The following is a 27,491-nucleotide window of genomic DNA, read 5'->3' on the forward strand; positions in this document are numbered from 1 at the left end:
GACCATGTGCCAAATTTCAGATGGATCGGATGAAATTTGGTTCTCTTAGAGTCCCCGCAAGCCAAATTTGGTTGTCCGTTTATATGGGGCCTATACGTAAAAATGGACCGATATGACCCATTTGCAATACCATCCGACCTACATCATACTTGTGCCAAGTTTCAAGTCGGTAGCATGTTTCGTTCGGAAGTTAGCGTGATTTCAACAGACGGACGGACAGACGGTCGGACATGCTCAGATCGACTCAGAATTTCACCACGACCCAGAATATACTTTATGGGGTCTTAGGGAAATATTTCGATGTGTTACAAACGGAATGACATAGGATGGGGGGTAGCAAAATATTGATAAAAATAAAAAGTGAAATTGGTGATTTTTATACCCTGCGCCACACTGTGGAACAGGGTATTATAAGTTAGTGCATATGTTTGCAACACCCAGAAGGAGACGAGATAGACACATGGGGTCTTTGGCAAAAATGCTCAGGGTGGGCTCCTGAGTCGATATAGCCATGTTCGTCTGTCCGTGAACACATTTTTGTAATCAAAGTATAGGTCGCAGTTTTAGTCCAATCGACTTCAAATTTGGCACAAGTATGTGTTTTGGATCAGAATAGAACCCAATTGATTTTGGAAGAAATCGGTTCAGATTTAGATATAGCCCCCATATATATTTCGCCCGATATAGACTTATATGGCCCCAGAAGCCATAGTTTTACCCTAATTTGCTTAAAATTTTGAAATCGGTTCAGATTTAGATATAGCTCCCATATATATCTTTCGCCCGATATGGACTAATACGGTCCCAGAAGCCATAGTTTTACCCTAATTTACTTAAAATTTCGCACAAGAAGAACAATTAGTACTATAGTCAAGTGTGCCAAATTTTATTGAAATCGGTTCAAATTTAGATATAGATATAGCTCCCATATATATCGTTCGCCCGATTTACACCCATGTGACCACAGATGCCAATTTTTTGCTCCGATTTGGTTGAAATTTTGCACAGGGAGTAGAATTAGCATTGTATCTATACGTGCCAAATTTGGTTGAAATCGGTTCAGGTTTACATATAGCTCCCATATATAGCTTTCGCCCGATTTACACTCATGTGACCACAGATGCCAATTTTTTGCTCCGATTTAGTTGAAATTTTGCACAGGGAGTAGAAGTAGCATTGTAGCTATGCGTGCCAAATTTGGTTGAAATCGGTTCAGATTTAGATATAGCTCAGATATATAGCTTTCGCCCGATTTACACTCATATGACCACAGATGCCAATTTTTTGTTCCGATTGAGTTGAAATTTTGCACAGGGAGTAGAATTCGCATTGTAGCTATACGTGCCAAATTTGGTTGAAAGCGGTTCAAATTTATATATAGCTCCCATATATATGTTTTTCTGATTTCGACAAAAATGATCAAAATACCAAAATTTTCCTTGTAAAATCGCCACTGCTTAGTCGAAAAGTTGTAAAAATGACTCTAATTTTCCTAAACTTCTAAGCGAAGTTTCTTTAAAATTGCTTCAGTTTTAAATGTTTCCAATATTTTTTTACTAACATTGTGTTTCACCCTAGTACATTAGCCGACTTAAATTTTGAGTCTATAGATTTTGTAGAAGTCTATCAAATTCTGTCCAGATCGAGTATGTATTTGGGACAAACCTTTATATATAGCCCCCAACACATTTGACGGATGTGATATGGTATCGACAATTTAGATTTACAAAGTGGTGCAGGGTATAATATAGTCGGCCCCGCCCGACTTTAGACTTTCCTTACTTGTTTTTTACTAACATTGTGTTTCACCCTAGTGCATTATCCGACTTAAATTTTGAGTCTATAGATTTTGTAGAAGTCTATCAAATTCTGTCCAGATCGAGTATGTATTTGGGACAAACCTTTATATATAGCCCCCAACACATTTGACGGATGTGATATGGTATCGAAAATTTAGATCTACAAAGTGGTGCAGGGTATAATATAGTCGGCCCCGCCCGACTTTAGACTTTCCTTACTTGTTTGCTTTTTAATTTCTTCATTTAAATGAACTTTCAAGGCACAACTTCTAAAGCAATTCAAAGGATCCGAAAATGAAACACCTCCGCCCTACGACTATCCCATGTAAAATTCATTGGGGATGCTCCAAGTCGGTACTATTTCCGGATTACAAGTTGGGGATTCAAACTACTTTTTTGGAAGCTCTGTTGTACTGGGATGTTTTACAGTTAAACAAAACACAAAACGGGCGTCAGCTGTTTGAACCAGGGTTACGAAAAAGATAATAACTAAAATTTCACCCTTTGGTTCCCCAACATGAATGTCACACTTCTCATTTAATTCGATTCGATTGAGTATCATTATCGTAATGCCGTTGCAGCGAAATTGAAATGCTGATATAAGTTTAAAGTACCTTGCTCTCCACAGTATTGACGTTGCGAAAAATTTTAATTTCGAAACTGAATAGAAAAATATACGAAATTTGTTTTTAGTGTTTTTCTCAGGCTTTTAATGTACATACATAGAGAACACGTTTCCTTACTCTCATGCCAAATGAATTATTGTAAGGAAGTTATTGCTTTTGCTTTTATAACCTAAAGATATCTGATAACCGACATTTTCCAATGTTACTTTAGGACCATTGATTATTCGAGATTCCCAATTGGAGGACAATGAATTTACTGCCTTGTTCCTTTAACACCCACTGGATCTTATGCCAATATTGCAAAATTGTAATAAAAATAAATATCCAAAGTGTTTTGATTTATTTGTCAATGTTTATTTTTATTTGTCAATTTTGTTTATTTTTTGTTTTTTGTATTACTTATAAAGTATGTTTAAATGTCAAGGAATTGCAATATTTACTAATCATATTGATTTAGCATTGCATTTGATGGCGCTCCATTCATTATTCACTCCGTATATTTTGTGGGCAAGTGCTTTGAAGTACCATAGAATATCTTGAGTATCTGATATTGTTATTTTGTTTCTTTTTTATAATGAAAATAATGTTTTTCAATTTGATAAGATAAAAGATTAATTAATGACTATTGTAATGAAGACATATTTTGAGACATTCTACGAAACTAGTAAGTATATAATGCGTCTAAAGTTTTGAGTACTACTAAATTCAATTTTTAATATTTGAAGAAAAGTTTAATATAATATAGGCTCTAGTAGACAAGTCAGGAGATCGTTTGAGTATCTGATTTGAGTATATGAAGACTATACAAAAAAGTAGTCCGAAGATTCAAGCCGATATTTTGATATTTTCACATTATAAAATAGTAGAAATTTGGCTTCCAACTTTTGAGATTATTGAAAACTCGAGATTTTGCTATGAGCTAGTTATTGTACCTTTCACCATATTGGTATCAGACCCCATTAAGCATGTATGTATATTCTTGGTCCTGGTGAATATCTGGTGAATTTTAGCCATGTCCGTCCGTACATCTGTTGAATCACGTTAACTTCCGAACGGAACAAGTGATCGGCTTGAATCTTCGGGACTATTTTTTTGTATAGTCGTCATATACATAAATCAGATACTCAAACGATTCCCGGTCTTGCCTACAGGAGCCTCCTGGAAGAGCATGTTAGTATATGTCTTATAATAACCATGCAAAAATTGGTCCATATCGGTCCATACTTATATATAGAAACTGATCCCCAGATGTTACTTCTGGAGCCTCTTTGAGAAGCAAATTTCACCAATCCAAATTAAATTGTAACAGGTTGGCTGATAAGTCCCCTGTCTAACAAAGAAAAACATAAAATTCGTTTTTATTATTCAACATAGTTCCCTTCAAGAGCGATACAACGATTATAACGACCTTCCAATTTTTTGATGCCATTTTGATAGTACACCTTTGGTTTTGCCTCAAAAGAGGTTTCAGTTTCGGCGATTACATCTTCATTGCAGCCAAATTTTTCCAGTCCAAATGAAATTGTAACAGGTTGACTGATAAGTCCCCGGTCTAACAAAGAAAGACATTTTTTGTCAAAATTCGTTTTTATTATTCAACATAGTTCCCTTCAAGAGCGATACAACGATTATAGCGACCTTCCAATTTTTTTGATACCATTTTGGTAGTACTCCTTCCGTTTTGCCTCAAAATAGGCCTCAGTTTCGGCGATCACCTCTTCATTGCAGCCAAATTTTTTCCCTGCGAGCATCTTTTTGAGGTCTCAGAACAAGAAAAAGTCTCTGGGGGCCAGATCTGTAGAATACGGTGGGTGGGGAAGCAATTCGAAGCACAATTCATGAATTTTTGCCATCGTTCTCAATGACTTGTGGCACGGTAAGTTGTCTTGATGGAACAACACTTTTCTTCTTCATATGGGACCGTTTTGCCGCGATTTCGACCTTCAAACGCTCCAATAACGCCATATAATAGTCACTGTTTTTCTGGTTTTTCCCTTCTCAAGATAATCGATAAAATTTATTCCATGAGCATCCCAAAAAACAGAGGTCATTACTTTGCCAGCGAACTTTTGAGTCTTTCCACGCTTCGGAGACGGTTCACCGGTCGCTGTCCACTCAGCCGACTGTCGATTGGACTCCGGAGTGTAGTGATGGAGCCATGTTTCAACCATTGTCACATATCGACGGAAAAACTCGGGTGTACTACGAGCTAACAGCTGCAAACACCGCTCAGAATCATCAACACGTTGTTGTTTTTGGACAAATGTGAGCTCGCGCGGCATCCATTTTGCACAGAGCTTCCGCATATCCAAATATTGATGAATGATATGACCAACACGTTCCATTGATATCTTTAAGGCCTCTGCTATCTCGATCAACTTTATTTTACGGTCATTCAAAATCATTTTGTGGATTTTTTTTGATATTTTCATCGGTAACCACCTTTTTCGGGCGTCCACTACGTTCGCCGTCCTCCGTGCTCATTTCACCACGCTTGAATTTTGCATATCAATCAGTTATTGTTGAGTTCCCTGGAGCAGAGTCCGGAAACTCATTATCAAGCCAAGTTTTTGCTTCCACCGTATTTTTTCCTTTCAGAAAACAGTATTTTATCAAAAGACGAAATTCCTTTTTTCCATTTTTTTCACAATAACAAAAGTTGCTTCACAAAAGACGCTCTATCTCACAAACTAATTGACTTACAGACGTCAAATTTTGACACGAATCATTTGAAGGTTGGTACTATATAAACATTTACTAGCGACGCCATCTATATGTCAGACCGGGGACGTATTGCCAACCTGTTACTTGATGTTTATATAAGCCTTGTAACAACCATGCATCATATACTGGTCCAGATTTATATATATAGCCCCATATAAATCGACTTATAGAGCCTCCTGGAAGAGCAAGTTTCATCAGATCCGGTTGAATATACTCTCTAATAATCATGGAGAAATTTCTTCATATCGGTCCATAATTATGTGTATCCCCCATTCAAGGGGAAATTTCAAAAATTAATTCTAATCCATTCCATCGGCTGACTGGTACTTATTGTTGAGGTTTTCTGAGACCTTAGGCCCTACATTTCCACACTGAATACTTGCTATCTAAAGTTTCCTCACTGAGTTATACGGATCCAAAGTTCTATCACTGAATTTTTTCGGATCTACAGTTTCTCTAATGAGTTCTCAGATTTACTTTTCCATTACTGAGCTCTTAGGATCCATAACTGAGTTTTTGAATTAAAGTTCCACCGATGAGTTCTTCGGAACTACATAACGGATATATACAACTATAATTGTATACAGTTTCCACTCAAAGGGGAAGCCTGGATAATTAATCCTCAACCATTCCATCGGCTGAGTGATACTTATTGTTGATGTTTTGTATTGAAATTCAGACTGGGAAGGAGACAAAAAAGGGACTTGGATCATAACAGCATCATTCTGTTTGATGTTGAAAGCTTAACATTCGGCTCTACATTTCCAGTTCTTCAGATTAACATTTTCATTACTGAGGTCTATGGATCTACAGTTTCATCATCTTTTGTAATGAAAGGTAGACCCGGAAAAGAGACAACAAGAGAAAAATCTTTACTACCGAATTTCATGGCGATCAGATTAGAATTGATGGAAATACGGGAAAATAGATTTCAAGCCTTCTTTGATAATAATAACCGACAGACATAGTTAGATAAATAAACCAGATAATTCGCAGTCGATCAGTTTATAATGAAAGGTCGACGACCAATATTTATTTATTATTTGGATTTCAATGTTCTCTTTAATATACAGGGTGGTTAAATTGTAAGGGCCGATGTTGAATGTGAACCACACCTAAACGCCAAGTTTTTTTCCCGAATTTTATTTGACATTTCTCTATTTCAGACTTACTCAATTTGAACCATGGACGTTGTGAATGGGCAGAATGGTTCCAAGAAATGGCAACAGTGGATTATTAATTTTCGAAGAAAATCATCTTCAGTGATGAGGCACATTTTCACCTCAGTGGATTCGCCAATAAACAGAATTGCCGCATTTGGGCGAATGAGAATCCAAGAGTGATTGTCGAAAAACCAATGCACCCACAAAGAATGACTGTTTGGTGCGGTTTATGGGCTGGCGGCATCATCGGGCCGTATTTTTTCCAAAATGAGGCCGGTCAGGTAGTTACTGTGAATGGTGTTCGCTATCGTGAGATGATAACGAAATTTTTATGGCCCGAATTGGAAGATATGGATGTGGACGATATGGGGTTACAGCAGGACGGTGCCACTTGCCACACAGCTAACGAAACAATGGCTCTTTTGCGCAGCAAATTCAATGGCTATGTTATCTCACGTAATGGCGATGTCAATTGGCCGCCAAGATCATGTGATTTGACACCGTTGGACTTTTTTCTTTGGGGTTATTTGAAAGAAAAGGTGTACGTCGATAAGCCAACAACAATTCAAGAGCTAAAGGATGAGATAATTCGGCACATTAACGGCATAGAACCTCCATTATGCCTCAGCGTCATCGAAAATTTGGACCATCGGATGAAGGTGTGCCACCGAGGTCGCGCCGTCCATTTGGCCGATATTTTGTTCCATACATAATTGAGTAATACCAATATATCATAATAAAATAAAATTACAATAATTTCCTAAATAGTTTGTGTTTTATTCAAAATCAACATCGGCCCTTGAAATTTTAACCACCCTTTATAAAGAGAATATTGAAATTTCATAGAATATTTTTGCAGCTATCTGACTGATTTTAAATTCGCCCAAAATCACTAACTAGATAGGGTTGCGGTTGTACAAAATATGTGTTTATTTTGAATTTCATTATTTACTTTATACATTTAGTTCATTGCAATTTTTAGGATAAAACTCAACAAGGGTATTATTACAAAAATTGAGCTCTCGCTATAGGCAAATGAAGCTGAATTTTTGCCGCCATCATTTCCTTTTGGTGATGTGGAAGGATTACGAATCCATTTAACATATTTGGCAACATTGGTATAGACACCAGGATATTTAGCCTTAGCACATTGTTCACCAAACGAAACAATGCCCGCCACTTTATTGTCACATACCAAGGGACCACCAGAGTCACCGTTACATGCATCACGTTCCCCTAAATCTAAATATCCAGCACATAGCATGCCATCCATTATTTGCCATTTTCCCTTGTAATTTTGTGCACAAATGGTATGATTTACAATGGGAACTTCGACGATTCGTAGGTTTGCAGAAAAGGTACGCTATGGAGAGAAAAGCAAAAACTGATATAAATTGTTTGCTGGGTGGCTTATTTTGAATTATTCCTACATTTTCAGTTACACCCCAACCTGTTACGGTACACTTGGTTCCAATGGGAATCTGAGGATCTTCATTCAATTCAATTTCCATGGCCCTTGTATAATTTTCAGGAATCGATTGATTAAGAACTAATACAGCAACATCATCCTTAAAGGTGTCTGGATCGAAACCTGGTGCCGTGTAAACTTCACGAATGGTAAAATTTAGAGCATCGATTTGTTTGCTAATATGTAGACTGCCTACAGAGACTATCATTTTCTTGGGATTGCGATATTTCAAATAGGCATAACTGAAGTAAAAGGGGAGTAGTAGTTAGTTATAGATTTTTAAGTGATATTAAAATGCCATAATAATTGAATTAAATATATTTAAAAATATTAAATGGTATTAAAATTTTTTAAATAAAAAACAAGTAAGGAAAGTCTAAAGTCGGGCGGGGCCGACTATATTATACCCTGCACCACTTTGTAGATCTAAATTTTCGATACCATATCACATCCGTCAAATGTTTTGGGGGCTATATATAAGGGTTTGTCCCAAATACATACATTTAAATACCACTCGATTTGGACAGAATTTGATAGACTTTTACAAAATCTTTAGACTCAAAATTTAAGTTGGCTAATGCACTAGGGTGGAACACAATTTTAGTAAAAACCAGTAAGGAAAGTCTAAAGTCGGGCGGGGCCGACTATATTATACCCTGCACCACTTTGTAGATCAAAATTTTCGATACCATATCACATCCGTCAAATGTGTTTGGGGCTATATATAAAGGTTTGTCCCAAATACATACATTTAAATATCACTCGATCTGGAAGAATTTGATAGACTTCTACAAAATCTATAGACTCAAAATTTAAGTCGGCTAATGCACTAGGGTGGAACACAATGTTAGTAAAAAAATATGGGAAACATTTAATCTGAAGCAATTTTAAGGAAACTTTGCAAAAGTTTATTTATGATTTATCGCTCGATATATATGTATTAGAAGTTTAGGAAAATTAGAGTCATTTTTACAACTTTGCGACTAAGCAGTGGCGATTTTACAAGAAAATTGTTGGTATTTTGACCATTTTTGTCGAAATCAGAAAAACATATATATGGGAGCTATACCTAAATCTGAACCGATTTCAACCAAATTTGGCACGCATAGCTATAATGCTAAATCTACTCCCTGTGCAAAATTTCAACTAAATCGGAGTTAAAAATTGGCCTCTGTGGTCATATGAGTGTAAATCGGGCGAAAGCTATATATGGGAGATATATCCAAATCTGAACCGATGTCAACCAAATTTGGCACGCATAGTTACAATGCTAATCCTACTCCCTGTGCAAAATTTCAACCAAATCGGAGTTAAAAATTGGCCTCTTTGGGCAAATGAGTGTAAATCGGGCGAAAGCTATATATGAGAGCTATATCTAAATCTGAACCGATTTGGCTGGTATTTTGCAAGTTTTTCGAGACCCATAAAATATTCGGATGTACGGAATTTGAGGAAGATCGGTTGATATACACGCCAATTATGACCAGATCGACGAAAAATATATATGGCAGCTATATCTAAATCTGAACCGATTTTTTCCAAAATCAATAGGGATCGTCTTTGAGCCGAAACAGGACCCTATACCAAATTTTAGGACAATCGGACTAAAACTGCGAGCTGTACTTTGCACACAAAAATACATCAACAGACAGACAGACAGACGGACAGACAGACAGACAGACGGACATCGCTAAATCGACTCAGAATTTAATTCTAAGCCGATCCGTATACTAAAAGGTTGGTCTATGATTACTCCTTCTTGGCGTTACATACAAATGCACAAACTTATTATACCCTGTACCACAGTAGTGGTGAAGGGTATAAAAATATGGGAAACATTTAAATCTGAAGCAATTTTAAATCTGAAGCAAAACTTGGCAAAAGTTTATTTATGATTTATCGCTCGATATATATGTATTAGAAGCTTAGGAAAATTAGAGTAATTTTTACAGCTTTTCGATTAAGCAGTGGCGATTTTACTAGGAAAATGTTGGTATTTTCACCATTTTTGTCGAAATCAGAAAAACATATATATGGGAGCTATACCTAAATCTGAACCGATTTCAACCAAATTTGGCACGCATAGCTATAATGCTAAATCTACTCCCTGTGCAAAATTTCAACTAAATCGGAGTTAAAAATTGGCCTCTGTGGTCATTTGAGTGTAAATCGGGCGAAAGCTATATATGGGAGCTATATCTAAATCTGAACCGATTTCAACCAAATTTGACACGCATAGCTATAATGCAAATTCTACTCCCTGTGCAAAATTTCAACTAAATTGGAGCAAAAAATTGGCCTCTGTGGGCAAATAAGTGTAAACCGGGCGAAAGCTATATATGGGAGCTATATCTAAATCTGAACCGATTTGGCTGATATTTTGCAAGTTTTTCGAGACTCATAAAATATTCGGATGTACGGAATTTGAGGAAGATCGGTTGATATGCACGCCAATTATGACCAGATCGGTGAAAAATATATATGGCAGCTATATCTAAATCTGAACCGATTTTTTCCAAAATCAATAGGGATCGTCTTTGAGCCGAAACAGGACCCTATACCAAATTTTAGGACAATCGGACTAACACTGCGAGCTGTACTTTGCACACAAAAATACATCAACAGACAGACAGACAGACAGACAGACGGACAGACATACAGACAGACAGACGGACATCGCTAAACCGACTCAGAATTAAATTCTAAGACGATCGGTATACTAAACGATGGGTCTCAGACTTTTCCTTCTTGGCGTTACATACAAATGCACAAACTTATTATACCCTGTACCACAGTAGTGGTGAAGGGTATAAAAATAATAATTCAATTCATTTTTGTATATCAACCGATCTTCCTAAAATTCAGTACATCCGAGTATTTTATGAGTCTCGCAAAACTTGCGAAATATTAGCCAAATCGGTTCAGATTTAGATATAGCTCCCATATATAGCTTTCGCCCGATTTACACTCAAATGACCACAGAAGCCAATTTTTTGCTCCGATTTAGTTGAAATTAGCATTGTAGCTATGCGTGCCAAATTTGGTTGTAATCGGTTCAGATTTAGATATAACTCCCATATATAGCTTTCGCCCGATTTACACTCAAATGACCACAGAGGCCAATTTTTAACTCCGATTTAGTTGAAATTTTGCACAGGGAGTAGATTTAGCATTATAGCTATGCGTGTCGAATTTGGTTGAAATCGGTTCAGATTTAGATATAGCTCCCATATATAGCTTTCGCCCGATTTACAGTCAAATGACCACAGAGGCCAATTTTTTGCTCCGATTTAGTTGGAATTTTGCACAGGGAGTATAATTAGCATTGTAGCTATGCGTGCCAAATTTGGTTGAAATCGGTTCAGATTTGGATATATCTCCCATATATAGCTTTCGTCCGATTTACACTCATATGACCACAGTGGCCAATTTTTAACTCCGATTTAGTTGAAATTTTGCACAGGGAGTAGAATTAGCATTGTAGCTATGCGTGCCAAATTTGGTTGACATCGGTTCAGATTTAGATTTAGCTCCCATATATATTTTTTTCTGATTTCGACCAACATTTTCCTTGTAAAATCGCCACTGCTTAGTCGAAAAGTTGTAAAAATGACTCTAATTTTCCTAAACTTCTAATACATATATATCGAGCGATAAATCATAAATAAACTTTTGCGAAGTTTCCTTAATAAATGTTTCCCATATTTTTTTTACTAAAATTGTGCTCCACCCTAGTGCATTAGCCAACTTAAATTTTGAGTCTATAGATTTTGTAGAAGTCTATCAAATTCTGTCCAAATCGAGTGATATTTAAATGTATGTATTTGGGACAAACCTTTACATATAGCCCCCTACACATTTGACGGATGTGATATGGTATCGAAAATTTAGATCTACAAAGTGGTGCAGGGTATAATATAGTCGGCCCCGCCCGACTTTAGACTTTCCCTACTTGTTTTATTTGCATAATAGAAATATTTTTTTTTAAGGTTTGGACAAACAAAAAATCAATAAATTATTGGAATAGATTTATTTTATTTATTTTAATTGTAACGGTAAGTGATTCAAGGAATTTAATATTAATTTAATTACACCCAAAGAAATTTGTTAGTAGGGGCAGCAGAAAAGTCTGCTAAAACAGCAGAAAGTCTGCTGAAAAAGGGACAGCAGTCACTGTTTGCTGAAATAGCAAATATTTCCTGCTATTTTTGAAGCTAGATTACTCTAAAACATGTTTTAATTTGGCTAAAATAAAAAAAAAATGTCAAATTAGGAGCTATCCTAACATAATTAAAAAAAATATTTTATGAATATCTATCGTATTTGACCAAAAATCTGAATATTTATAAAATTGAGGCATAACAGCAAACAAAATGTTTGCTGATCGTATTTAGGAGCTTGTAAGTATATTACAGTGCAAAAATACACCAAAAACTACTTTTGGTTCTTAAATATGCTTTGGGGAAAAAATTATAACCTAAAAATTTTATAAATTGTTGTTCATTAGGCCCTGAAGTACAAAAATATAACAGCAGACATCGATTGCTGTTTTTAGCAGACTTTTTTCTATGAGTGTAGTATTTAACTTCAAATTACATCATCATTCATCAATTGAAAATTAATTAAATAAATCAATTAAAACGTTTAATTTTCATTTGCATAATTTAAATAAATCAAAAATGTATATTAAACTATTTATTATTATTTAAAAAATTATTAGTATCGATTTATTAATTATTAAAATTAATTAAAATCAATTAAAACAAAAAATTATTTTTTAATTAAATAAAATGTATATTAAACTATTTATTATTATTTAAAAAATTATTAGTATCGATTTATTAATTATTAAAATTAATTAAAATCAATTAAAACAAAAAATTATTTTTAAATTAAATAATTTAATTTTTTACTTCCACAGTTTTAATTAACTTTTGATGTTTATTTCAAACCAAAAATAATCAAAAAAATATTGGCAATTATTAACACTGAATTAAATTAGTGATAAAGGCAAACATACACTCAAAACAAAGTGAACTCTCTATTATGTTTGGAGAAAGTTTCCTCTACTCTAATAATTTTTTGTGTACGTTAGTTAAATGAACTAAAACCGAGGAAAAAATATACACAAATGAAGGGTAAAGATTAACTAAATTCGTGTCTTCCACAAAATAGTTCAATATTTCTTTAAATTTGTAAATGTTACTACAAATGCGTTCATCATGAACTTCGTATGTCACTAAAGACATTCCTGCAATTTTGAACTCCAATTTTTTCCTTCAAACTACAAAATTTTCTTTAACAAGTGAACAAACTTAATTATGTCTAATAAATTTTCTTGAATTTGTCGAAAAATATTTACTTATTTTTATGACATCGGCATGATGCCAGCGTTTGTTATACTGTTTAGTTAAAATTTTCTAAAAATATTCAAAATTTTCTAAAATTAAGCGAAATTTTTCTTCCTGGTGGGTTCACTGTTTTTTTCAGTGTAGTATATCCTCAGAACTCATCATCTTAAGAATCGTCTCACTTACTCATACATACAATGCGATGCCGTCAGGACTTGATTGGGGGAAATTAAAGAACCACCACATAAATGGTATGTTTCCTTTCCATCTCTTGTTTTTTGCCTCAGTGAAACCTGCCAACGAGGATTATCCCAGGTAACTACAGTACCATTAACTATACGCGATTCTAAATCGGCCGGTAGACTATAGGTCGATGTGAAATATTGTAATAAGGATAAAAATCCCAGAACTCCTTGAGTTTGTAGCCACATGTTTTTTTTCTTATTTCTTCTATTATTTTCACCGCTATAGAGTCAATGACTTCAAATTTACACTACACCGTTCAATTGATAGTCTTAAAGTATTTATATTAATTATACAGAAAAATTTTCGATAGTTTTATTTATCGTTCTTATTACGTTTTAAAACAATTAAAAATAAAAATTCACTGAAATCAGAAGTACTTAATTTATTACAGAAATGGTTGCTCTTCATATTGAAAAAGATATGACATTAATTTGTGGCAAGTGTATTATCGCACAGTGGGTGGTTTTATTTATATATTATTTTGAGTTGAAGAAATATCCTAGACCCATAGAAAAAATCATAAACGGTGTGCATGTTTCAAAACGATCCGGTCGACGGAGTTGTCATATGAATGTTTAACGAATATTTTAAGATTTTTCATGGTCAAACAAAAACGAAAGCCTTTAAGAAATCGTGAACGAAATCGTGCCGTTAAGAAATCGTGAACGAAACTGTGAATACTCCGTTTCAAATTTTCGAGAACGTTTCCGTTTCATTTTGTTACCGTCAAAATGTTATTTTATAAAATGCAAATTTGACCCAAAATACCACAATATTTCAAATTTCATGATGAAATTTGAATGAAAATTGCGGTTACCACAGAGTGTTGAAAACTCGAACTTTAAAATTAATGTTGACTGATAAGGAGCGGAAATTAAAAATGAGAGATTTTTTCAAATTCTCTGTTCGAAAATTTTTAATTATCGATATGCCCAAAGTGTCAATTTTGCACCACTTCCGGATCGAAAAAAGAACATGTTCATTACTTTTTTGGCGACGCTTTTTTTGCTGGGATGTTCGACTGTTCAAAACACCAAAAAATTAATTAAATTAATTGATCCAATTAATTTTTTAATTGAAATGTCTTCAATCACAGAAATGATAGTAACAATTAAAAAATTAATTAAAGGTCAATTAAAAATTTAATTGATCCAATTAAAAAATTAATTGATACTATTAATTTTTGTTATTGATTTTTGTTTCAATTAAAAAATTAAATTTTTAATTGAATATTTTTTAAAACTCAATTAAAAATTTTTATTGTAAAAATTTTCGTGAAATTTTTTGTGAATGAATTTAATATTAATAAGTAAATCAATAAATTTTTTTTTTTTAATAAAAATTTTAAAAAAATTCTTGCGAATTTTTGATCATTGTCTAGACGCCTTCCCTGAAAATCGAAGAACTTTCGTCCAATTTTCAAAAAGTTAGGTAAGAGAGTTTCCAGCTTACCAGGAACATACAAACAACTCGGATGCATTTTTTTTCGAAAAGGCGACAACGTTACATACATCGTAAAATCTTTTTATACCCTCCACCATAGGATGGGGGTATATTAACTTTGTCATTCCGTTTGTAACACATCGAAATATTGCTCTAAGACCCCATAAAGTATATATATTCTGGGTCGTGGTGAAATTCTGAGTCGATCTAAGCATGTCCGTCCGTCCGTCTGTCCGTCTGTTCTGCTGTCCGTCCGTCTGTGGAAATCACGCTAACTTCCGAACGAAACAAGCTATCGACTTGAAACTTGGCACAAGTAGATGTTATTGATGTAGGTCGGATGGTATTGAAAATCGGCCATATCGGACCACGTTTACGTATAGCCCCCATATAAACCGATCCCCAAATTTGGCTTGGGGAGCCTCCCGGAGCAGCAAAATTCATCCGATCCGGTTGAAATTTGGTACCTGATGTTAGTATACGGCCTCTAACAACCATGCAAAACTTGGTCCATATCGGTCCATAATTATATATAGCTCCCATATAAACCGATCCCCAGATTTGACCTCCGGAGCCTCTTGGAGGAGCAAAATTCATCCGATCCGGTTGAAATTTAGTACGTGGTCTTAGTATACGGTCTCTAACACCCATGCGAAAATTGGTCCATGTCGGTCCATAATTATATATAGTCCCCATATAAACCGATCTCCAGATTTGACCTCCGGAGCCTCTTGGAGGGGAAAAATTCATCCGATCCGGTTGAAATGTGGTACCTGATGTTAGTATACGGTCTCTAACAACCATGCAAAAATTGGTCCATATCGGTCCATAATTATATATAGCCCCCATATAAACCGATCCCCAGATTTGACCTCCGGAGCCTCTTGGAGGGGCAAAATTCATCCGATCCTATTGAAATTTGGTACCTGATGTTAGTATACGGCCTCTAACAACCATTCAAAAATTGGTCCATATCGGTTCATAATTATATATAGCTCCCATATAAACCGATCCCCAGATTTGAACTCCGGAGCCTCTTGGAGGAGCAAAATTCATCCGATCCAATTGAAATTTAGTACGTGGTGTTAGTATATAGTCTCTAACAACCATGCAAAAATTGGTCCATATCGGTTCATAATTATATATAGCTCCCATATAAACCGATCCCCAGATTTGACCTCAGGAGCCTCTTCGAGGAGCGAAATTCATCCGATCCAGTTGAAATTTATTACATGGTGTTAGTATATGGTATCTGACAACCATGCAAAAATTGGTCCATATCGGTCCATAATTATATATAGCAAAAGTCATCCGATGCGGTTGAAATTTGGTACATTTTGTCAATATATGGCCTCTAACAGCCATGTAAAAATTGGTCAATATCGGTCTTTAGTTATATATAGCCGATGACTTATTACACAAAAATTGGTCCATATCGCCAAAAATAATCTACCAAAACTTTATTTCCATAGAAAATTTTGTCAAATTTTATTACTATAGAAAGTTGTGTCAAAATTTCATTTCTATAGAAAGTTTTGTCAAACGTTTATTTCTATAGAAATGTTTGTCAAAATTTTATTTCCATAGAAAGTTTTGTCAAAATGTCATTTTTAGATAAAATTTTGTAAAAACTTTATTTCTGTAGAAAATTTTGTCAACATTTTATTTCTATACAAAATTTTGTCAACATTTTACTTCCATAGAAAATTTTGTCAACATTTTATTTCTATAGAAAATTTTGTCAAGTTTTTATTTCTATAGAAAATTTTGTCAAAATTTTATTTCTATAGAAAATTTTGTCAAGTTTTCATTTCTATAGAAAATTTTGTCAAACTATATTATATACGTATTTAATCGGCCTTTTTTTGTTTAATATATACCCCGTATGGGCTAACTTACAATTTAGAAGACAGTGTTAAAAAGTTTTACGATACCTTGCCATCGGCAAGTGTTATCGCAACCCAAGTAATTCGATTGTGGATGACAGCCTTTAGTAGAAGTTCCTACGCAATCCATGGTGGAGGGTACATAAGATTCGGCCTGGCCGAACTTACGGCCGTATATACTTGTTATCACTCTCTTTCTTTCTCTACAATATTCTGAATATTCCAAAGTACAGTTGATATTGGATATATAACCGACATAGTCAAACTTATCCGACCTACCCTAGTGTGAAATAAAGATTATGGTATTTTTGGTAGTCATTTTATATGCCGTTAAAGGGAACCTCATCCAAATTCGTTGCCATACCATGTCAAAGCAATTTTGTTGAGAGCTATATAATTTGTATGCAAAAGCGTGTTTCATTTTCGCCGAAAACCAGCCGTCGAGGCAGCTGTCCTTATTGTCCTCTACGTAAAACACTTTGTAAATATTGTCCTATCATCCGTTTTTAAGCGGTTGAAAAGGAGTCATACATACATACATATTTTTTCTGACATTATTCTTATCAGAAATTAAAGCAAAAGAATGCCCAAGAAAAATATTGGCTGAAAGGCATTTGCACATCTCACTCTGAATGTGAAGATTTTAATTGTTTGCCAAAGGAATCTGGGATAAGAATCACTGTAAGGCAATAGCGATTACATGGTCGTCTATGAGTATTCATTATTTGGATGTGTGTGTGTCTATGTTTGTTAAGGGCATTTCATTAAAATGCTAAACAAAATGGTTATGACCTTGAACGGCAAATGACATTGAGATGAGTTAAGCCCCATATATGACCGTGGGTAGTAGTCAAATAAATCTGTTGTAATTGATGTCATGTGGCAACCGGATTTGTTGCTCCGTGGATTATGTGCTAAGCTTCTTATTTTATGCGTGATTTATTTTCGATTAATGGAAATAATAAAGATCTAAAGTAAATTTTTATCTATTCTTGGATTTGGACTTCGATCGGAATTTCATTGTTGTGATGATATTGAATTGAATGAAATCATTACTGTGATTATTGAAAAATTGAAAAATCTTGAATAAATCGACGAGAACAACAATATGGGGTAAATGTTTTAAAAGATAATAGCTTACAACAGTAATACTGATAGACAGGCCGTTGCCATAGTTGGTAGAATTTAACGAAAAACTGGAATATTTTTAATGGTTTGATAGATTTGTTAGAATTCATGGCGTTTTGGTTGATTATTCAAAATGTCCCTCCAATGAAGAAATTTTTTAATTATTTTTATATGACATCTTTTTGACCGAAATCAGCATGATATGTAATATTTGTTTTTGTACTGTGATATTCATAGGGAATATTAACTAAATTCAGAAAGTGATTATTGGGCCTAACAATGAGTTACAGAAATGCTTCAAATATTTTAATTTTTGTATTAGGTCAGTTTAATAATCGCCCAGTAAAAAAAGCGTCGCCAAAAAAGTAATGAAAATGTTCTTTTTGGATCTGGAAGTGGTGCAAAATTGACGCAGAAGCGATGAATTTAACATGGGCTTGTCATAGGGCGGAAGTCCTCCCTTTCAACAGCCGTTGCACTGAATTTGCATCACTTCTTTATGTGTAATCCGAATTCAATGTTTTGGATGTAAATATACAAATCTGTTATATTTTGTCAAATAAATAATTTTTATAATTTTTTAATATTTTAATGGATTCTAACGCTTGTCGGAAACGTTTGACCTCAAATATTTTCAAAAATTCACAATTTTTTCAGATTGGATTTAGCATTGTTTTCGACAAAATTTAAATAATTTGTACCATTTTATGAATTCTTACTCTGTTTTTACCCTATTTAAAACAAAAAAAGTTTTAATTACCCATTAAAAGTACGAAGAAACCAAGTTATAAAAAAATTAATTAAAAGAACTTTCTGGGTAGTTAAAATAAAGAACATCATTGGGAGTGCATCTTCTGGAAGTGCTTTTAAAGTTGTGCCTTTGGAAGAACTTCCAATTTTTTTTGCTGGGCGTTTAATACAGATAAAGAGTATACCTCATGGTTGTTATTCCTTTGTAGGCTCAACTTTTAAAACTTCGATACATCTGCAATTCCGGGAATATTTATATATAATTCTAAATTTAAAGTTAATGTGGTAGAATTGCAAATTTCTGAATTATATGACAATAACATCCCAGAAAAAAGCGTCGCCATAAAAGTAGTGAAAATGTTCTTTTTGGATCCGGAAGTGGTGCAAAATTCGCGCAGAAGCGATGAATTTAACATGGGCTTGTCATAGGACGGATGTCCACCATTTCAACTGCCGTTGCACTGAATATACATCACTTCTTTAGATGTGATCCGAATTCAGTGTTTTGGATGTGAATTAAAAAATTATTGTGACATATAATTAATTATTATAATTTTTATGATTTTTAATGCAATCTAACGCTTGTCTGAAACCCTTGACTTCAAATATTTTCAAAATGTCGCAGTTTTTCTAAAATGAATTTAGAAATTTTTTCGACAAAATTTAAATAATTTATACCATTTTATTAATCCTTACCCTGTTTCTAACATATTTGAAACAAAAAATGTTAAAATTGCCCTTTAAAAGTATGAAAAAAGCGAGTTATAAAAAATTGAATTAAAAGGACTTCTTGAGTAGTTAAAATAAAGAACATCTCTGGAAGGACATTTTTGGAAGTGCTTATAAAGTTGTGCCTTCAGAAGTACTTTCAAATTTTTTTGCTGGGATATGTATTTCTTTGAAAAAAAAATCTTTTTTGTTCTTACCAATAATTCAATTTTGGGAGAAAAGTCTACACTCGTCGGGCAACGTTGGATAACCGTCATAAGTGGCAATGTAACTTCAAGGGAGCCACCTTGGTGTTATGGTTACTAAGGCTTGGTATTAAAGCTTCTTTAAAAGGCAGCTCCCTTGTCATTGAGCTACGGCCAATACTCGATGATAACACACAGAAAAAAATTTCACAAAATTGTTTCCAATTAAAATCTTAATTGAGTTTTAAAAAAATATTCAATTAAAAATTTAATTGATTGGACATATTTTTTAATTGAAACAAAAATCAATCCCAAAAATGTATAGTATCAATTAATTTTTTAATTGAGTTTTAATTAATTTTTTAATTGGTGCTATCATTTCTGTGATTGACGACATTTCAATTAAAACCAGGCCGAATCTTATGTACCCTCCACCATGGATTGCGTAGGAACTTCTACTAAAGGCTGTCATCCACAATCGAATTACTTGGGTTGCGATAACACTTGCCGATGGCAAGGTATCGTAAAACTTTTTAACACTGTCTTCAAAATTGTAAGTTAGCCCATACGGGGTATATATTAAACAAAAAAAGGCCGATTAAATACGTATATAATATAGTTTGACAAAATTTTCTATAGAAATGAAAACTTGACAAAATCTTCTATAGAAATAAAATTTTGACAAAATTTTCTATAGAAATAAAAACTTGACAAAATTTTCTACAGAAATAAATTTTTTACAAAATTTTCTATAAAAATAAAATTTTGACAAAACTTTCTATGGAAATAAAATTTTGACAAACATTTCTATAGAAATAAATGTTTGACAAAACTTTCTATAGAAATGAAATTTTGACACAACTTTCTATAGTAATAAAATTTGACAAAATTTTCTATGGAAATAAAGTTTTGGTAGATTATTTTTGGCGATATGGACCAATTTTTGTGTAATAAGTCATCGGCTATATATAACTAAAGACCGATATTGACCAATTTTTACATGGATGTTAGAGGCCAAATATTGACAAAATGTACCAAATTTCAACCGCATCGGATGACTTTTGCTATATATAATTATGGACCGATATCGACCAATTTTTGCATGGTTGTTAGATATCATATACTAACACCATGTACCAAATTTCAACTGGATCGGATGAATTTCGCTCCTCCAAGAGGCTCCTGAGGTCAAATCTGGGGATCGGTTTATATGGGAGCTATATATAATTATGAACCGATATGGACCAATTTTTGCATGGTTGTTAGAGACTATATACTAACACCACGTACTAAATTTCAATTGGATCGGATGAATTTTGCTCCTCCAAGAGGCTCCGGAGTTCAAATCTGGGGATCGGTTTATATGGGAGCTATATATAATTATGAACCGATATGGACCAATTTTTGCATGGTTGTTAGAGGCCGTATACTAACATCAGGTATCACATTTCAACCGGATCGGATGAATTTTTCCCCTCCAAGAGGCTCCGGAGGTCAAATCTGGGGATCGGTTTATATGGGGGCTATATATAATTATGGACCGATATGGACCAATTTTTGCATGGTTGTTAGAGACCGTATACTAACATCAGGTACCATATTTCAACCGGATCGGATGAATTTTTCCCCTCCAAGAGGCTCCGGAGGTCAAATCTGGGGATCGGTTTATATGGGGGCTATATATAATTATGGACCGACATGGACCAATTTTTGCATGGGTGTTAGAGACCGTATACTAAAACCACGTACTAAATTTCAACCGGATCGGATGAATTTTGCTCCTCCAAGAGGCTCCGGAGGTCAAATCTGGGGATCGGTTTATATGGGAGCTATATATAATTATGGACCGATATGGACCAATTTTTACATGGTTGTTAGAGGCCGTATACTAACATCAGGTACCAAATTTCAACCGGATCGGATGAATTTTGCTGCTCCGGGAGGCTCCCCAAGAAAAATTTGGGGATCGGTTTATATATATATACGTAAACGTGGTCCGATATGGCCGATTTTCAATACCATCCGACCTACATCAATAACAACTACTTGTGCCATGTTTCAAGTCGATAGCTTGTTTCGTTCGGAAGTTAGCGTGATTTCCACAGACGGACGGACAGCCGGACAGACGGACGGACGGACGGACATGCTTAGATCGACTCAGAATTTCACCACGACCCAGAATATATATATTTATGGGGTCTTAGAGCAATATTTCGATGTGTTACAAACGGAATGACAAAGTTAATATACCCCCATCCTATGGTGGAGGGTATAAAAATAATTGGATCAATTAATTAATGTAAATTTCACAAAATTGTTTTCCAATTAAAGTCTTAATTGAATTTTAAACAATATTTAATTAAAAATTATTAACGTCCAAATGCATGATATTTTAATTTTACAATTAATTATTTTTCGAGCTTTGTGAACAAATTACATCAAGGAATTTGATCTATGGAACCATTGAAAAGAAAACGCCAGATACAGTTGGGGCGAATGAACTTTTCAACAGCCTTTTGTATAGATCTGGCTGGGAGAGATAACTCAATTTGAATCATATTTAATTGATTCAAATTGAATCATATTTAATTGATTCAAGAAATTGTTTAATTGAAACAAAAATCAATCCCAACAAAGATATACAGCAGCAAGTTCGGCCGGACCGAATCTTAAATACTCACCATCATGAATCAAATATTATAGTTTCCTTTGAAATGTCAAAGGGGTTTGATGACAGATATTCTCCCAAGCAGAGCAGTTCAACCAGTACACTTCCCGAAGATAAATTTAAAGATTTTACCTGTGAAAACTATATCAGATTTTGGATTTATAACAACCATTATTGTTTGAGTTTTAAAGGAATAATTAACATCTCTTGTAAGTGTGCAAGAAATTGATGAAACAACGCCTTGATTTGAAATCTAATAAGTAAAATCTGGAAATTTTACATTCAGTTTCAAGCAATTTTCATGATCAGTGCGCCTTCTATACCCTCAAGAAATGAAATCGGTCTATATGGATGCCTTACCAAATGGACCGATAAAAACTAAATCCGATACACGTTTTTGTGAGTCTAAACTACTAGTATATTTACAATTTCAGGCAAATCGGATGAAAACTACGGTTTCTAGAAACCCAAGGAGTTAAATCGGAGATCGGTTTTATGGGGGCTATACTAAAGCATGGGCCGATACTCACCGTTTTCTGCACACCTCTTGATGGTTCTAAAATAGTTCTAGATTTCAAATTTCAGGCAAATTGGATTCTAGAGGGTTTCTAGATGTCTCTCTCTATTTATAGTCCTAAAAAACCTCCAGATTTTCAATTTCAGGCAAAAAAGTAAAATCGGAGATCGGTCTATATGGGGGCTATACCAAAATATGGAATGATACTCACCATTTTTGGCACACCTCTTTACGGTCCTACAATACCTCTAGATTTCCATTTTCAGGCAAATTGGATAAAAACTTCGGTTTCTATAAGCACTGAAAAAACAGTGAACCCACCAGGAAGAAAAATTTCGGTTAATTTTAGAAAATTTTGAATATTTTTAGAAAATTTTAACTAAACAGTATTACAAACGCTGGCATCACGCCGATGTCATTAAAATAAGTAAATATTTTTCGACAAATTCAAGAAAATTTATTAAACATAATTAAGTTTTTTCACTTGTTAAAGAAAAATTTGTAGTTTCAAGAAAAAATTTGGAGTTAAAAATTGGAAGAATGTCTTTAGTGACATACGAAGTTCATGATGAACGCATTTGTAGTAAAATTTGCAAATTTCAAGAAATACTGAACTATTTTGTGGAAGACGTGAATTTAGTTAACCTTTATGCTACATTTGTGTATATCTTTTTCCTCGGTTTTAGTTAATTAAACTGGCGTACGCAAAAATTATTAGAGTAAAGGAAACTTTCTCCAAACATAATAATTCCATGAACTAAAATAAAGTTAAATTGGCTTTAGTGAAATAGAGACTTCACTTTTTTTTGAGTGAGCCCAACAAGTAAAATCTGGAAATCGGTCTATATGGGGGCTATATCAAACCATTTTCGCTACACTTCTTTGTGGTTCTAAAATACTGGTAGATTTCTAATTTCAGGCAAATTGGATAAACAATACGTTTTCTATAACCCCAAGAAGTAAAATCTGGAGATCGGTCTATATGGGGGCTATATCAAAACATGGACCGATACTCACCATTTTCGGCACACCTCTTTGTGGTCCTAAAATACTGGTAGATTTCTAATTTCAGGCAAATTGGATAAACAATACGTTTTCTATAACCCCAAGAAGTAAAATCTGGAGATCGGTCTATGTGGGGGCTATATCAAAACATTGACCGATACTCACCATTTTCGGCGCACCTCTTTATGATCCTAAAATACCTCTAGATTTCCCATTTCAGGCAAATTGGATAAAAACAACTGTTTCTATAAGCCCAAGACCCCAAATTGGGAGGTCGGTTTATGTGGGGACTATATCAAAACCTGGACCGATATAGCCCATCTTCGAACTTCACCTGCCTGCAGACAAAAGACGAGTTTGTGCAAAAATTTAACACGATGGCTTCATTATTGAAGAGTGTAGCTTGACTACAACAGACAGACGGACGGACATGGTTATATCGTCTTAGAATTTCTCCCTGATCAAGAATATATATACTTTATATAGTCGGAAATCGATATTTCGATGTGTTACAAAAGGAATGACAAACTTATTATACCCCCGTCACCATTCTATGGTGGTGGGTATAAAAATGGTCATGATTTGGCGCCAATGATTTTCTTCTTTACTTTTAATTAATTTTTATACTTGGGCTATAGCAAAACATGGACCGGTCCATGTTTTCTTGCATACTTACAAGAAAGCTCAAACAAAAATGGTTCTTATAAATCCAGAATCTGATATAGTCTTCATAGGTAAAATCTTTAAATTTATCTTCGGGAAGTGTACTGGTTGAACTGCTCTGCTTGATCTGTCCTCAAAGGAAAACCTAATATTTGATTCATGGTGGTGGGTATTTAAGATTCGGCCCGGCCGAACTTACTGCTGTATATACTTGTTTCTTCTATGAGAGGATGTAATTTCGTGATCTTTAGTTAAAAAGTACTAGAGGGCATTAAGTATTCCTGGTTTGAACAACGCTTTGTGGAAATCTCAAAATGCGGAGTAAATTTTTGGTACGGAGTAGTTCATTCTTGCTATAAAACAATTTCCTTTTTTTTCGGTGTTATGATATTTAGGTTAGGTTAAACTGGCAGCCCGATTTGATTCAGACTCACTGAATTCAATGAAATCGTTACTTTGATTTTCGAGAAATTTAAAAATCTTGAATATGTTAAATCGACGAGACCAAGAATATGGCGCAAACATTCCAAAAGATAATATCTTGCAACCGCAATACTTTTCCATAGTTGTTAGAATTCATCGAAAACTGGACTATTTTTAATGGTTTGATATATTTGGTAGAATTCTTGGCGTTTTGGTAGATTCAAAATGTTACCTCCAACAATGATCCAAATCCAACAAAGTTGCTCGCGAACGAAGCACTTCCAAGCAAATGATCGACTGTTTTTTCACTAGAACCCCTAGAACAACGCAGACCAGTCAATTTTGAGTGTAACACAACCATTTGCTTGTCAATTGTTTTTTAAGAAATCAGGAAAACCAACCGCCGAAGATGGATCAGTCTTCATCGCTCATATGATAATTCCGTCTTATAGTCCTGACTTGGCACAAACTATATATTCTTGTACCTAAAAAATAAACTAAGACGGCAAACTTTTTCGACACCCGAGGAAGCGATTGATGTACTAAGAATGCATGTTTGGGATATACCTAAATCAGAGTGGCAAAAGTGCTTTAACATTAGGTTAGGTTAGGTTATGTGGCAGCCCGATGTATCAGGCTCACTTAGACTATTCAGTCCATTGTGATACCACAGTGGTGAACTTCTCTCTTATCACTGAGTGCTGCCCGATTGCATGTTAAGCTCAATGACAAGGGACCTCCTTTTTATAGCCGAGTCCGAACGGCTTTCCACATTGCAGTGAAACCACTTAGAGAAGCTTTGAAACCCTCAGAAATGTCACCAGCATTACTGAGGTGGGTAATCCACCGCTGAAAAACTTTTTGGTGTTCGGTCGAAGCAGGAATCGAACCCACGACCTTATGTATGCAAGGCGGGCATGCTAACCATTGCACCACGGTGGCTGCCTGCTTTGACATTGGTTCAAACGCGTTCGAAAGTGCATAGATCTTAATGAGGAATATTTGGACAAATAATAATACAATTTTCTATTATAAATATTTGCTAATGTTCTCTAATTACAAAATATGAAAGGCAATCATGTTCCATGTATTGAACACATTCAGTTTATTAAATTTACTCTGCGTTTACTTCTTTTTACAAATCCTGAGCCGTCATATTTACACCGATGACGACTACACCCGGAGAAGGAATATGATTACCTCAAACCTGCTTCAAAAGCATAATATTACTTGTATACCCTATTTTCTTCTCGGAAATTATTGAGATCGCAAGATAAAAATGCAAGTTTATTATACTTGATAATTTATTTCGAAAAAAACTGTGATAGACTGATCAATCAAAGCTTTGTCCATCACAAGTCAATACTTTTCCGTTCTTTCTGAAAGTATGGTTAGGTTAGGTTCACTTAGACTATTCACTTCATTATGATACCACATACGCATACCGCGATGAAAAACTTCGTGTTCGAATGATAGCTAATGGGGTAGTACTACCAAATAAGTTTTTCACGCATTGATCGGCTAAATATAGTTCGTCACAAAGTGGTCGTTTCGCTCGATTTCATTAGCTCGAAGTACACCACACACAGCTGGTTACACTAAATATATAAAGTAAGTTTTTTTCAATAAATATTCGGCTTTGCCATTGATTTTGAAACATGACCAGTGTAACCATATGCTTTTTCGCTTGGTATTATCATTGCAGATTCACATTTCATCACAAATATCGATGCGATGAACAAAAGTCTTTCCTTTATTGCCTTTGAAGCAGCTGTTCGCTAGCTTCCGGCAGATGATATTTTGTGGGCGTGAAACTTGACATATGGAGAGCTAATAAACACTATGCTGTTTAGACTCCGGTCAAATGACACAAACTCATAATTAAAGCAATGGAATGAGGTTATAACATGAATATTGTTTCAGCATTCTCTGATGCGTATATACCAAATTACGCTATCCCCGCATTAATAATTTGTGTACCCAATACAAGATTCACCTTATTTTATTGTTGTCATTATCTTTAAAAATAAACCTGAGCTTTTTAGTGTGTTCCTTTCAGTACACTTCACAAAGTATTACGCATCACATTTGATGGCATTTTCCACAAGACCACATTAAAGTTTTCTTGTCATTTTCACCTGCTCATATTACTGTCTCAAACCTTAATTGCATTTGTAAGCCCTTGGGAGCTATAAAGAAAAACTACCGGAAGTGCGTTAATAGTGTCAAAATGGCTTCCGGTTATTTCATAGTTGCAACACGCAATTGATGTTGGTGTCATTATTCTCTCTAACAAGGCAATTAAGTTTTATGTATTCTATCTACTTATACACACAAAAAAATAATTCTTTCCTCCCAAACGAAATTTTAGACAAACAAAGTTCGTTTCTTATTTGCTTTTCGCTGTAAGGAAGTGTATTTGGAAGAAAAGTATATACTTTTTGTGATAAACATTTATTCTTTTCCAGGATGTAACAACAATTTCATAAAGACTAACTAAAAAAAAAAATTTCTTGCTAATTGCATTTTCCCTCACATCCACGAGTTTTTTAGTTCTTAACACCTTTTCCTGTAATACCAACAATGTAGAAGAAATTATACGAATTTATAAATTTTTAAATTTTTTTTACCTTTCGCCTGGACGGAGAATCGAACCGCGGACCATGCACTTTGTAAGCCAACACACTAACCACTGAGCTATGACCTGTTATGGTCAT

General features: G+C 34.5%; 2 protein-coding genes across 2 annotated transcripts in view; both read right to left on the reverse strand.

Annotated features, from left to right (window-relative positions):
* The window catches only part of AdoR (Adenosine receptor), a 127,847-nt gene that overhangs the window by 73,532 nt on the left and 26,824 nt on the right, over positions 1-27,491 (reverse strand). The gene's annotated exons all lie outside the window — the stretch shown is intronic.
* On the reverse strand, positions 7,219-13,642 carry LOC142228995 (trypsin eta-like). The gene is made up of 3 exons (XM_075299524.1): positions 13,318-13,642; positions 7,743-8,022; positions 7,219-7,675 (listed from the first exon to the last, which is right to left on the reverse strand). The coding sequence occupies exons 1-3, from the start codon at positions 13,560-13,562 to the stop codon at positions 7,274-7,276; spliced, it is 927 nt and encodes a 308-aa protein (XP_075155639.1). The 5' UTR covers positions 13,563-13,642; the 3' UTR covers positions 7,219-7,273.

This window comes from Haematobia irritans, chromosome 3 (assembly GCF_050003625.1).
Source record: "Haematobia irritans isolate KBUSLIRL chromosome 3, ASM5000362v1, whole genome shotgun sequence".
NCBI lineage: Eukaryota > Metazoa > Arthropoda > Insecta > Diptera > Muscidae > Haematobia > Haematobia irritans.

Excerpts from the sequence above, each read along its gene's own strand:
- LOC142228995 (XM_075299524.1), bottom strand. The coding sequence starts at position 13,562 with ATGTGGCTACAAACTCAAGGAGTTCTGGGATTTTTATCCTTATTACAA. Across the intron at positions 8,023-13,317 it reads GCATCGCATTGTATGTATGA|TTATGCCTATTTGAAATATC; the intron begins GTAAGTGAGACG and ends CTTTTACTTCAG. Across the intron at positions 7,676-7,742 it reads GTTGGGGTGTAACTGAAAAT|CGTACCTTTTCTGCAAACCT; the intron begins GTAGGAATAATT and ends TTCTCTCCATAG.